Source organism: Rattus norvegicus, chromosome 2 (genome assembly GCF_021556685.1).
Source record: "Rattus norvegicus strain SHRSP/BbbUtx chromosome 2, alternate assembly SHRSP_T2T, whole genome shotgun sequence".
Taxonomy (NCBI): domain Eukaryota; kingdom Metazoa; phylum Chordata; class Mammalia; order Rodentia; family Muridae; genus Rattus; species Rattus norvegicus.
The window spans coordinates 27,344,673-27,358,881 of NC_141535.1; the positions used below are offsets into that span (position 1 = coordinate 27,344,673).

Below are 14,209 nucleotides of genomic sequence, written 5' to 3' on the forward strand. Positions count from 1 at the left end.
GTCTGGTTTGTGGAGAGGAAGTTACACACTGTAGGTTGGACATCCTTAGTCTGAAGCACTTGCCTGTTTGTGCTCATCTACATGGCTGACTCATTCCATTCTATACAACTTGTTATGAAAACTTTCACATTTCAAAACAGCAGTTCATCGTAACCCTTACAAGTACTTGAAGATGTTAATAGTAGATAAAAATGAGTTTCTAAGTCTGACGTCTGGATGCAGCTCTTCTGAGATAGTCGCTTCTGTCTGTTTCACGTACAACACACAGAATAGCAATCTCTCCAAATAGAGAGGAGCGCACGCACGCACGCACGCACGCGCACGCACACACACACACACACACATATACACATACACACACATTCACACACACACACACACACACACTCACACACACACATATACACATACACACACATTCACACACACACACACACACACATGCTTTTGCACACACTGAAGGAGAGCATGTGGGGTGGGGGGCAGCAGGGGGCAGCGGCAAAGAACCAAACAGAAGCTTGCTGAAAAGTTGAGTAATTAAAATAAAATGCTCACTGACAGGCCCAGCAGTAGATTTGAACAGGCAGAAAATGAATCAGTGAACAAGAAGATCGGTCAGTTTAAGTGATGTAGTCTGAGGAGCAGAGAGTGGATGGAGTAAAATGAGCAGACAGCAGAGTGAGATTCTGATGAAGCCTGCTGGGCACCCTCAGTGTGCTTTCCACATAATGTAATGCCTGAGGCAGCGAGGAGAGGGAAGGGCTAAAGGAACTGAAGACAGGGTGACCGAACATTCCAGACCTGATAAAAGATACTCGGTGATCTAATCAAGAAACTCAAGAAACTCGAGTTCTGGGCTGGAGAGATGGCTCAGCGGTTAAGAGCACTGACTGCTCTTCCAAAGGTCCTCAGTTCAAATCCCAGCAACCACAGTGTATCTATCTCATGACCATCTTCTGGCATGCAGGTGGGCATGCAAACAGAGCACACATGCATAAGTCAATTTTAAAAAGTTTAAAAAAAGATCTACCTGACTCTGCCTCCTTACTGCTGGGATCAAAGGTGTGTGCTATTACTCACGGCTTTCGTTGTATTGGAAGGAGTAAAAATGTCAACCAGGAAGGTCATATCTGGCACAGTTAGCTTCCAAAATGAAGAAGTCAGTATACTGTGGTGTGGACATACCTATTCGTCTAAATTTCTTGAATCATTTTAAAGGAAGCACAGACAGTAGGTGGCAGAGTCCCGTGCTTACTGTGTTTATCTTCAAAGCGCATTAGTCACTGAGTAGCAGAGCTTCTTTGCTTTTGTGATTTACAGATCCTCAGGAAAGTCCCACCCCCAGTTTTAATAATGTGAATGTGTTAGTGCCTCCGAGCACTTTATAAACTTGTAGCGGTCAGTCTCTTCTCTGGCAGTCCCAGAGTAGGCTTGCTGCTGCTTCATCCTGGGTCTTGTGACCGCTAGGGAGTTACAGCCTTTGGAGGGCCACCAGTACCACAGATTCTCTGTTCTTTTCAAGTAATTGGAATGGGAGTTTTCCAGAGCCCTCCTCCCTACCTTAATTTAGAATACGAGTGTATGTACATATGTATCTTGTTCTAAGTATCAGAGTTCCTTATTGGTTAACAATAAGAAGTGTTAGAGCTAGGAGTGGTGGTTTAGCCCATAATCCCAGCACTTGAAAGTTGGGGACAAGGAGGTGGCTCTCCAGGTTTAAAGCCAGTTTGCTCTACATAAGCTCCAGGCCTTCCAGGGCTACATGGTGAGGCTCTGTCTCGAGGAAGAATTAAAAAAGGGAGAGAGGGTTTGTTGATTTATCTCTTATCCTAGAATTTCTAAATATATTATAAAAGCTTTGCTTCAGTCCCTTTGTTTTTAATGCTCCAAGGAAGAATTAAGTTTATCAATTTCAATGCCACACTTCCCTGTCTGCCGTATAATCCCCACCGCAGGGATTAGGACGAGGAACAAGTGAGTGCATGAGAAGTCATCTTTCTTCTCCTTACAGCCTTACAATTTGCTTCCTGCTTTGTACTGGACAGAGAACTGTTGTAAAATGTCCTCGCTGAAGCCCAGTGTAACTTTTAAAGATGGCTATCAGTGGAGCTAGGTACAAGCCGTACTTCTCAGGCTTTCGGGGCTCTGCCCTGGTCAGCATGGCCACGGGCATATTTAAGTCCGAGAACTTTAGAAAATGCTTTATGGAAGATCTTCCATCCCATTTCTTAGAAACAAAGTTTGGAAGTGGGTGCATTCTGAAAGTGTGTCTCTTGTACACTAGAGCTGAGCATAACCGAATGTATAAATGAGAAGGTTGTGGGCAACTGAACACCGAGTTTTCATAGTGGCTGAGCAGTTACCGTGCACAGGTGTTTGCGTAATTGTGATGTATCGGGGAGACGCAGTGTTCAATGGTCCTCAAACCCACACTTCACCTGTGTGCTGGATGGGTACTGGGCTGTGGTGTAAAACAGGCTAAGTGAGTAGCAGAGGAGTTTTTTTTTCCGTTGGGGGGCGGGGTGCTGTCTTACACCAGTGTATATGCCCTGCATTGCATGTTGAATTCTGAGAGAGGAAATCTCACTTTTTCTTTAGGAAAAAAAAATAATGTGTTTCTACTTGTACTTGTCTGTGCTTGTGTGTTTTCTCTCATGAATAAATTCACTGTAGTGTGGCTACAGTGAGTATAGCTGACTCATCTGAGGAGTGAGGTCCCTGCTAACCACTTACTCTCCTGTCCTTGTTAGAGCGGCTAACCTCATGTCAGAGACGTGTGCCATCAATATATATTGCTCCAGGAAGGTGACGGGTTGTCTGTGTCGTCCCAGAATGCACCTCGGAACTCTAGCCCTCCCTGTGTAGTAATATTTACAGAGAGCCTTTTGGAAGTAATTAGGATTAGGGGAAGCCACAAGGGCACCTTTAGAGAAGTGGTTCTCTGCCTTCCTAATGCTTTATGCAGGTCCTCATGTTGTAGTGACCCTCAACCATAAAATTCTTTCCTTGCTGCTTCCTTTATAGCTGTAATTTTGCTACTGTTAAGAATTGTATTTATCTGATATGTGATGTATCTGATGGGCGACCTCTGTCAAAGGGCCATTTGACCCCAAAAGGGTCGCATCGCAGGCTGATAAATGCTGTTTTAGATGGACTTATAAGCAGAGCTGGCTTCTTTCTGTTTACACTGTGTGAAGTGCCGCCTCCTCTAGGACCCAGGGCTACCCCTCTATGGGTTTCAGGTGGTAGCCCATTGACTAGTTTAGAGTCTCATGGCCTGGCTGTCACCTTTCACCCTAAGGTGCCGGCACCTCCAGCAGACTGCTAGGATTGGTGATTCTGGTGTAAGCCTGACGGCATCAGTGCAACCCTTAGGTTGTTGTGAGGTCAGCAGGTGCCACGGCAGTAAAGGGGAGAGGCGACTGTTCCTGAGTTCAGTCACTGTGATAAATTCCTGCATGGTTAAGGTCCATTTCTGGCAGCTCTTTACTAATGTTGAAGGGGCTGCCAGCCCACGGTACCTTTTGTTTTCACAAGGCCCAGTGTCACCGTTCCATGTTGGGCACATAGATTTCTTAGACATCTTTTCTGGTCATCAAATTTTAGACATAAAATGTTGTTTGTGGTTTCAGCTTTTGCAAAAATGTTCCCTTTGTTGCTTCCAAAAAGGTAATAGTTTGTATCTATTTCTTACCAAACTCAGGTGGAGTGTCTGTCTCGTCGTACAGTCCCTCTAAGCTGCAGAGATTATCCTCAGAGTCTGAGCTCTTGTTTGGAGCTCCCGGCACAAGGTCTGTAGGACGAGTTGCCCTGTAGTTTCCTACAGCAGTCTCCTTACTCTGCTGCGTGCGTCCCGGGCAGAGTAGCACAGTCTCTGTGGCTTTGTATTCAAGGACACATTTGGTGTGGCCGTGTGTTCTGAGGTGAGCGCTGTGGACCAGTCAAGCCACATTGGCTTTCTTTGTTTCAGCAGCATTGGCTTTGGAGTGGGTGAGTAGAGAGAACTTGTTTTCACATCCCGCGGGTTAGTGTACTCTATTTCCCTGCATTTGTTTTAATTGTTTAAAACATAGGTTTTCAAGAGAGCAGTCTTTGGTTCACAGTCAGCTGAGTTGAAAGTGATGGGATTTCCCATGTCCCTTAGCTGTCACACAGGCATCTGTACCTATAAGTCAGCGCAGGTCCATTAACACATGGTTATCAGCTAAAGCCTGTGGGTGTCTGGTGTGTGCAGACCTAAAGGCGGGCAGTATTGTGTTTATTATGGACATCTGTCCTCCCTTCCGGCCCATCCCTCCTCACAGATGTTGACACTTATATCTTGATGTGAAATTCCTTAGTGACAGGTATTGACCATTTGTCATGGCTTGGTTGCCATCTTGCCTTTAAAATAAAAAATGATCGTCACAGTCTCATATGCATATAATGTACTTTGCTCAGATTTCCCATCACCTTAAATCCCTCCCCTTCCCAATGAACCTTCCTTCCCTCCACACAGTGCCGTCCATACTTCCTGTCTGAGCGTGTGCATTGCTGCATGCTGTTAGGACTGCCGCCATGAGGGTGGGTGTTAGGTCCTGTGCTCTAACAAGGGCAAGTCACCAGAGCTACACCATGAAGGAGTATGGCATCACTGAGCCCATCTCCACAGTGCAGTGTTGATGGCCTTTTGTGGGTGCCCCACCACCACCACCACACACGCTACATGTCAGGTCTGGAAGACAGTATTTCCCAGCATTTTTGTGTGTGTCTGTGTGTGTGTGTGAGAGAGAGAGACAGACAGAGAGACAGAGAGAGAGACAGACAGACAGAGGCGGGGGAGGGGAGGAGGAGAGGTTCACTTACACCTTTAGCTCTCTTAAAGATTAGGTTGTCTGTTTACTTGTGTTTTGAAAGTTCTTGACACATTTTGGGTAAGAGCCCTCCTTTTCTGAGGTATATCTAATTCTGTTGACCTTGACTTTTGCCAAGCAGAGGTTTTACATTTTTGTTAAGCACAGTTTTTGAGCCCTGGGTACATTACTGACAGGGAAGAGCTCAAGAGACTTATTTTGGCTCTTTCCTCCATAGAGGCCCCACCTCTGTCCCCTCTGTAGACTGTTCTGACCTCAGGAAGTTTTTAATGAATATCAAGAACATTTCAAAATGTAAGAAGTACAGTTTCTGGCCATTTTCCCCACAGATGGTCCCTTTGGTTTTGGGTCTGTCACTGTGTCCAGGTGCCCCTGTTAATGTCACTGTGTCCAGGTGCCCCTGTTAATGTCACTGTGTCCAGGCGCCCCTGTTAATGTCACTGTGTCCAGGCGCCCCTGTTAATGTCACTGTGTCCAGGCGCCCCTGTTAATGTCACTGTGTCCAGGCGCCCCTGTTAATGTCACTGTGTCCAAGCGCCCCTGTTAATGTCACTGTGTCCAGGCGCCCCTGTTAATGTCACTGTGTCCAGGCGCCCCTGTTAATGTCACTGTGTCCAGGCGCCCCTGTTAATGGGCCTTTTCTTCCATGCCAGCCTCTGGCATCGTAAGATTGCTTTCTGCATTTTGCTCGGTGGTCCATTACCAAGTCAATTTTGTGGCGTTAGGTCTGTGCTCACATTTATTTATCATTCACATGAAGATTCAGTGTTTGAAAAGACCCCTTTCATTGTATGCAGGTCGGTGTTGTGACAGCAGCTGGGCATCGTTCTCAGTTTCTGGGTCCCTGCTCTCCTGCACCACGAGTCTGAGTACTCTAGCTCCATGTGTAGTCTAGAAGTCAGGCTCAGCTTTTAAGTTACGGAAAAATGCAAACATCCTGATACCTAGGTCCTCGATCAAGGACCTCTTGGTCCTGTTTCCCCCCACAGCCTTCTGGGCTTCCTTGTGGGTTTCTGTCATACTGTTGCATCTGCATGTACTCAGCATGTAGCTTTAAATACTTGCTATAAAGCACAAAGCTTTCCTTAATCCTCGTTGCTCTCTACTTTTCAAATGAGATGAGTAGATTTAAAGCAGGTCTTTGTGTCAGAGGGTCTCTCATCCTCCCTCCCCCCTGCTTCTCCCCCCCTTCCCTTCCTGTGTGGATCCTTCCCTAATCTTAGTTACTTTTCTGTGGCTGTGAAGAGACATCATGACCAGGCAGCTAGAAGAGCAGACACTGAATCGGGGTCCATTACCATTTCAGAGGATGAGCCCCTGTCCATCGAGTCATGGAGCATGGCAGCTGGCAGGCATGGCACTGGAGCCGCAGCTAAGAGCTTATGTCTTATCCCTAGGCACCAGGCAGAGAGGCCCGTTGTGAGTGTGTGGGTTTATGAACCTCAAAGCTTACCCTCAGTGACGTGCATTCTCCAAGAAGACCGTGCCTCATAACCCTTCCCAGACTGTTGCACTGACCAGGGAAGCAGCATTTAACTATATGAGCCTATGAGGGCTGTTCTCATCCAACTGCCACACTTCCTCATGTACATTGCTTGAATCTTTAAAGAGATTTTTATGTGTACACGTGTATGCAAGTATGCTCCCCCATGGGATCCACGTGGAAGCAAGAGTTTAATATTAGAATACTTACTTTTCATCAATTACCTTTTCATCTTCTTATAAAAATGTGTTTTGTTTCATGTATCTGAGTGTTTCCACCTTTGAGTATGTGAGTACCATGCCATTGCAGTACCGTCAGAGTCCAGAAGAGGGCGTCAGATCTCCTGGAGCTAGAACTACAGACAATCGTTGTAAGGGAAAGTATCTGTTAAGGACCCCACCCCCATCCCCAGACCACGTTCTCAGCACAGAGGAGATTTATTTGCCCCAGAGGGTCAGAGGGCATGGATAGGAGACAAGGAGTAGATACAAGAGAAGGGAGGGAGGGGAGCAAAGAGAGTGAGTAGGGTCATCTGTCTCTAGGGTCAAAGGGCTGCCTCTGGATAGAGAGGAGACAGACAGACATGGCCCATCAGCGCATGGCAGACTATAGAGGGAAAAGGGGAAACCCCGTGTTAGGATGAAGTGTTCGGTTTAATTGGGCATTTTAATTAGGTGAGCCAAAGGGGGCTTTGATTGCTAGAATTTCAGTATTTTGATAGCTGTACCTTATAGTGTGCTTAGGAAGAATAAGTGGCCACATAAGGGAGTGAGCGTTAGTGGTTAGGAGTGTAAGCTAATGGTTCTAGCAAGGCAGAGGGAGTCGGGAGAGGGGCAAGGCCTGCCAGAGCCATGCTCTCCACACTCCAGCTGGCCAGAGGCCTTACCTTGTGAGCTGTCGTTTGGGAGCCAGGAACCAATCCTGGCTCCTCGGCAAGAGCCGTGGGTGCTCTGAACCTCCAGGCCATCCCTGCGGCCCCACCATGGCCTTTTGAAGGTAAGCTCTTTACTGACCCCAAAGAGCGCTGCTGTGAGTGGACAGGTGGGGCAGGGAGCCCTGGAGACCTGTGGGCTTTTTCTCCAGCGCTGCTGCTGCAGGTGTGGACCACCACATCCAGCCTCTTGTGGCCTGTGGGGATCTGAACTCAGGTCCTCAGGGATGAGTACTAAGCATTCAACAATTGAGCCATCCCGTAGTCCAATAATTGAATATTTCTTAATGGTTTTGGCGCAAACACCTTGAAAAGATACTTTTCTTTCCCTGCCTTTGACTATGAACTGTATAACTTAGTTTCATTTTCTTAATGTGCCTTTCATTTATGTAATGAGAAGCCAGAATACCAAGATGACCACAGTGGCATGTACAGTGTACTCTGCTCTGGGTTCCTGTGTGGCTTGGCATTGAAAGGCTCGCATCCCAGCCATCTTAGGTATGTGGAGAAGCCGTCCTTCTTAGTACCGGATTAGCAGAGGAGGTTGGAGCTGACTGATAGATAACACTTTGCAGATCACATAGTACTCCATACTGTAGAGGACGCTCTGGAAGTTCAGCAGTTGTACAGAAAATAGAGTATTTACGAGACAGTGTCTTTCAGTGTGAGTGGAGGTTTGCTAGAATTACTTTATCTTTATGTTTATGAAAATGGTCATAGCTTAACTAGAACATTTGATAGTGTCTCTAGGTTCATTGGAAGGTCTTTCACACTCATTTGTTTTTACTCTTAAGCAGACAGACCACTTATCTTTCTTAATATATATAGCTTGTTTCCCTCGGTTGTTTACCTGGATATGGGAAAAGTAAGATTCATCCCACAATTCGCAAAACTTTAACAAAGAATGCCTATCTTTCAACTGTTGAGTGGTCAAAGGTACGGCAGCCTTGAACCTTTGCTTACTCAGTTAACTGTGTTATTTATTATCCTTGAGATTGCACAGATCTTCCCCCATTTGATGGGTCAGGTGTCACACAGTATAGTCAGTCAAGTTGAAATTTTTAAAAAAGATTGACAAATTTAATTAACTCTGTAACTCATTGCCAAAATTATTATAAAAATGACTTAAAGATTAAATCTGACTTTATAAAAATTGCTTTATCTCTTAATTTCCTGAACATATGAACCATATTTATTTTATGGCCTGTTCAGTGCAGGCTGCTGTGAGGTGCACCCAGCACTAGATGCTGTACACAAGCAGCACACGCTCTCTGCACAGCTCCACCTCCTGGTCAGAGCTGGGCATCTTCCTGGTGTTGCATTGTACCAGAGACTGACACTGTTGGAGACACTTCACTAAGAGAATTTTATCTTCACAGCTGTGTTTTTATCTACATCTTCTTCCGTACGTTCAGTGTGAGTAGTGATGGCACTGAGAGGTGGGGAATGCCCAGCATGGACATTGGACCAGGTTGTCCTTGTACCCCATGCTGGCCAGGTAAATGCGCCATCCCTTTTGTTTGAATCATTGTCTCTTACTAGTTAAAAATCTCAAAAACCAAATCCACGATTAATACAACTTTCATCCTGTTACTGGTGGTTGGTTCTTGCCCCTGTGGAGCCCTTCTCCTGTTCACAGAATGAGCTTCTCTGGGTCCCCTCTCCTGTCATGTGGCTACACCCGACAGCAGTATTTATTTGGTACAAGTACACGCAGCCAGATACAAAGAGAACTGGGCTTGCTGGTGCCCATCTGTAATCCCAGCTCTCAGAGCCTGAAGCGGTTTTGGTCACAGATACATAGTAAGACTCTATTTCCAAAAGAAGAAAGGATAAGAGAGAAGAAGAACCAAACTGAGCATTTATAGAAAGGTATAATAGAATTTCTGAAGTGCATGTCTTTAATAAGTAATTGGTGTCACCTGTTTTATCTATAGGCAACATGTTTTCCTAACTGTAAAAAAAAAAAGTCACTGTCCCACATTAAAACTTTAAAGCCGAGATTTAACTTTTTGGTTTCTGTGGGCCACATATAAATGTCATTTCAACTACTCCCTTTTATTTTATGAATTTCTAAGAATTAAGAAGATTTTCTAGAAAAAATGTAAGTAGCTGTATAAGATCTTTGAGTTTTGTGTGGGAAAATAGTAATGAAAGAAAATTCCTTCTTGAATCATCTGACTAAAATTACTACCACAATCCAAAACATTTTTCGAGTAAAAATTGCAGTAAAAATATGTTCTCCATTAAAATAATGTAGTTGAATTCTAATAAAATAATTAATAATGAATAAACAGAACAAATAATTGCTTATTAAAGCAGCATTTTTGAGCATTTAGGAATTATATTTACTAGCTGTACTTTTGTGTTCGATAGGTAAAGTTTAAAAACACATTTTTATTATGTATTATTTTCAGGTAGACTTTAAACATGTTTGATTAATTTCTAGTCAAGTTTTAAGTAAGGGTTATATTCTAGCCATTATAATTGGACTAATGTAATCGAGTGCTCCACACTTGATTATTTATGTAGCATTTCTTAGTTTCCTATGCATCTAATAGAAACTCCTTGACCTGGAGCTCAGTGAAGGTGCAGCCAGCTCTAACCTGGCTCCTCGCTCATAGTTGTCCTAAGGCTAAGAGAAAACACTTTGTTTATATGAAGATAGTAAGTTCTAGTTTAAGTTAGGTTAATTAGTTGATCGATTAATTTTGCCTTAGGGATAGTCTCCAGACTGATTTGGAGCTCTCGATCCTCTTGCGTTCTTCAGAGCTGGGATTAAATGCATGTACCTTAATAGCCAGATAATTTCTAGTTTAGTTTTGAAGATGGATATTTTACTATTTTTAAAAACTTTTGTTTTTAATAAGTATAGATTGGGTGGATTTTCTCTGGCCGAGTACGTTTCGGATGCTCGTTTCTTTATGAAACCAGGTTTCATGTAACCTAGGCTGGCTTCCAACTCTGAGTAGGTGAGGGTGATTTGAACTCAGTCCTCCTGCCTCTGTCTCCTGAGTACTGTGTGTCCAGTGGTGTGTTACCAGGTACAGTTTATATGGGGGTGGCATACGGTTCAGGGGTTTGTGCCTGTTAACAAGCCCTCTCTCTACCAGCTGAGCGACGTCACCAACCGATTTGTGCTCGCTCTCTCTCTCTCTCTCTCTCTCTCGCTCTCTCGCTCTCTCGCTCTCTCGCTCTCTCGCTCTCGCTCTTGCTCTCTCCCTCTTGCTCTTGCTCTCTCCTTTCTTCCTTTTACTTATTTAAGATTTCTCTTTGTTTATGCATGTGTGTCTACACGTGAGCGTGTACACGCGTGTACATGCCTCATGGTGATCAGCAGAAAGTGTTAGATGTCCTGGAGCTGCAGTTACAGGTGATCGTGCATTGCCTGCCTTGGGTGTTGGGAACAGAACTGGGAGAGAGCTAAGTACTCTTAACCTTGGAATCATCTGTCTAACCCCATATTTAAGTAATTTTTATAAAAATTTTATTTTAGATTTAACAACAACTGAGCTGGTGGTGTTATAAGCCCTCAAACTTAATTCCGATGAAAGTTTTTTTCCAGTGATATTTGTGTAGACTTCTTCTTGCCGAGTATTTGTAGGGACTCTTGCGAGCGAGTTTGTTAGCTTTTGTGAGGATTTCCTTTGTTGTTGCAATGCACCTAAATAGAAATGACTTTCCAAGTGAGTTAGGGCTTTTATCCCCATCATTTTAATTATTTAAACTTTTACTTTAAGAATTAAAACTTGGGCTAGAGGTTCTGAGTTCCATTCCCAGCAACCACATGGTGGCTCACAGCCATCTGTAATTGGATCTGGTGTACTTTTCTGGCATGCAGGTGTACATGCTGATAGAGCACTAATAAATAAACAAATCTTAAAAATAAAAAAAATAGAAATTCTCATGTAATAGAACTAATTTAGAGGACTGTGCATTGGTATCGTATGCCTTTAATCCCAACACTTGTGAAGCAGAGACAGGTGGATCTCTATGAGTTCAAGGCCAGCCTTGTTCTAAGAGCAAGTTACAGAATAGCCAGGGCTACACAGCAAAGCCCTGTCTAGAAAAACCAAAACAACAGAAAAAGGGAGTTAGAGAGATCTGGTGTCCCTTTACCTAGGGAACATTTTGCAAAACTTGTAGGTGAATTTTATCTGGATATGAAGGCCAAGAGTTTGAATAATTTTATTACCTTTTAATGTCTGTAGCACGTAGCCCAACTTCCTCAGCCCCGAAACTCTGGTAACATTAGTTTTTCTCCATTTCTGTAATTTCATTATTCCAAGAATGTCACATACAGAGTAATAGTTAGGAGGCCGAGCCAGGAGGATTATGAGTTAAGTAAAGCCAGCTTGGGCTCCCTAGAGATGACCCGAGAAAAGAGCTACTTTATGGATTTGTGTTTTGAAGTGACTGCGCGGCGGTGTGGCTCCAGCAGCCCCTATGCCCCTAGGTTTATTTCCCATCCTCCTGGTTTCCTCTGTGCCGTCGACCTGAGCCTTTAAGGAGTAGTGACTTTCTCCTCTGCACCGTACAGTTGGGTTATGTCTTTTATCTACTTCAGTGGACTGGCCTTTTAATTGATTGTTAAAGTTTGGGACCCAAGCCCAGTGTTTACTTCTGTTTCCAATGTGGGATGGGATCCATTCCTGTAATCCCTGCGTCCTTGCTGTCCAGTAGCCTGCCCTCACCTGTCCTCTGTGTGTCCCAAGACACTGACACCCTCCTTAAACCTTGACCCCCTCAGCAGGGAGCACAAAACACGTTACTAAGAATACTTCATCATTCAAAATTCATTTGTTTCTGGAATCTTCTGCACTGTATTTTTTTTTTTTGGGAATCTCAGACGACTCATGACTGAAAATGAAAAGTGAAAGCAAACTGACGATGAGGGAGGCGCTGTATGTTTCTTGGTAAAAACTGTCGTTACCGCTACATTGTCCTTGAAAGTATGTGCGTCTTTCTGTGTCTGTCTGTATTTGTTTGGGGGCCTAAGTGCCTACTTATACAGAGCAGCCTAGAGCCTTACTGAGATGTCTAGGCTGCAACCGAGGTGTTCTCCTGGCTTACTGAGGTCCTTGCTGAGTTCCTAGCAGCCAGACTCTCTGCTTTTCCTTCACTGATCAGCACCGCACCCTCTTCCTGCTTTGTGATCTGGTTGGAATGACTGTAACTTGCGCACATAACTCTCAGCTGTTCTCATTGTATGTCTTAATAGAACTGCAATAGAAGTATCACGTATTATAATGAGAAATATCAGCCTTTGTATGTTGAGGGTATAGTAATTTGAATTGCTCTGACAGCAGAATTCTACAGTAAGTTATTGTGATTTTAAATTTTACATGTATATGTCGATGCATGAGTGTGTGTGAAGAAGGCAGCCTTCAGTGTCATTTCTTAGGAGATGGCTACTGTTTCTTCTCTCTTTTGAGATAGTCTTCCAGGGCTGGCCAGTAAGCCCCGGGGATGGTTATCTGTGTCTTTAGTACTGGGTTTACAAGTGTGTGCCTCCATGCCCAGCTTCCTAGGTGGGCACTGGGGCTGGCAGCCAGGCGCTTATGCTCTGGATTGAGATGTCCCTGTAGCCCTTTACTATAGACCTTTTCAAAGAAAAGGCCCTTTGGCTGGGTGTTGGCTGTGCCATCTTACCTGGTGTTGGATTGTTTTCTTCACAGGATGATGGTGTAGAAGACAATGAAAAGAATTTCTATGATTCTGACGATGAGGAGAAGAAGAGTGGCAAGAAGAAACCGTACAGCATGGATCCGGACCACAGACTCTTAATCAGAAACACAAAGCCCTTACTTCAGAGCAGGAACGCAGCGGTATGTGGGACCAAGGAAGAACTGATTCACAGATTTAAAAACAAAGCCGTGGCAGAAGGCATGTGTGTCAGTGCTGAGTGTGAGTGGCGCGTTCACGCTGCAGGCGCATCTGGAAAGATGTGGGTTATGAGATCAAGTTTTGCAGACCCCAGCCTACATGCTAAGTACTTTTAGCCTTTTCTGTTTCTAGACATGCAGAATCAGGTTTTGATGAGACTCCATTGCTATTTTCTGGTTGAGTTAAGAGGCTTGTTCAAAGACTCGAACTCACTTTGTTTCTGAATGGATTGGTGTATGTTAGGCCTTATGTAAGGATGTAGGTGTCTCTCAGGTTTGCTGTCATAGCTGAGACTAGCGGATGTGGTGGTTTTCCACAGTGTTAAATCTACCGGGTAAAGTTCTGAAGAGGCTAAAGTGTAAGGGCTGCCCTCTGGGTCTGAGGCCTCCCTCAAGGCCGTCAGCTTAGCTGGAATTGTTAGTAATTATAAATTATCTCTGATTGGGTCTCACAAGCTTTGCTTAGTTGTTTGATATCTTTAGTTTTAAAAAGAACTTTTAAGTTTAGACAAATACAGACTAAGAGACAAAGGCCAGAAAAACCAAGTAATACAGTTTAATATCTCAGTGTCCTCCCCAAGACTCAGCATCATGCCTTGTGAGTGCTTTACTTTAATTTTGTTTTAATTAAGAAGATAGTGAATTTTCGGGGCTGGAGATTTAGCTCAGTGGTAGAGCGCTTACCTAGGAAGCGCAAGGCCCTGGGTTCGGTCCCCAGCTCCGAAAAAAAGAACCAAAAAAAAAAAAAAAAAAAAAGAAGATAGTGAATTTTCAAAGTTTATATATCATAGCAATTAGCAGGGTTTTAAAATATTATTATTAATAATGACATTTCCAAATCATTGTTCAAAACCCCAGGGATAGTAAAACGTGAATCCATTGATATCGTGAAGTGTGCTGATGCCTTAGTATGCCCTCGGCTGCCTAGTAGCTGTTGCTTGCTGTCTGTTAACTCACTGGTAGCTTCGTCTTGGAAGCTGGCCTTGTGACTGAGAAGCTTGGTGGCAATGGCAGTGTTGAGCCCTAGGGTGTTTGTTATGTCTGCATATTTGGAGTT

The 14,209-nt window shown here is 44.1% G+C and overlaps 1 protein-coding gene across 5 annotated transcripts in view; it reads left to right on the forward strand.

Moving 5' to 3' along the window:
* Window positions 1–14,209, forward strand: part of Ap3b1 (adaptor related protein complex 3 subunit beta 1) — a 200,184-nt gene that overhangs the window by 67,839 nt on the left and 118,136 nt on the right. For 4 of the 5 annotated variants that reach the window (XM_087621633.1, NM_001429216.1, XM_087621631.1 and 1 more), the window contains one exon: window positions 12,946–13,095. In XM_087621633.1, coding sequence (XP_087477759.1) covers window positions 12,946–13,095 — 150 coding nt within the window. Of the gene's footprint in view, window positions 1–12,129; window positions 12,220–12,945; window positions 13,096–14,209 lie in introns of those variants that run through there. The other variant, XM_087621634.1, reaches the window with a different exon arrangement.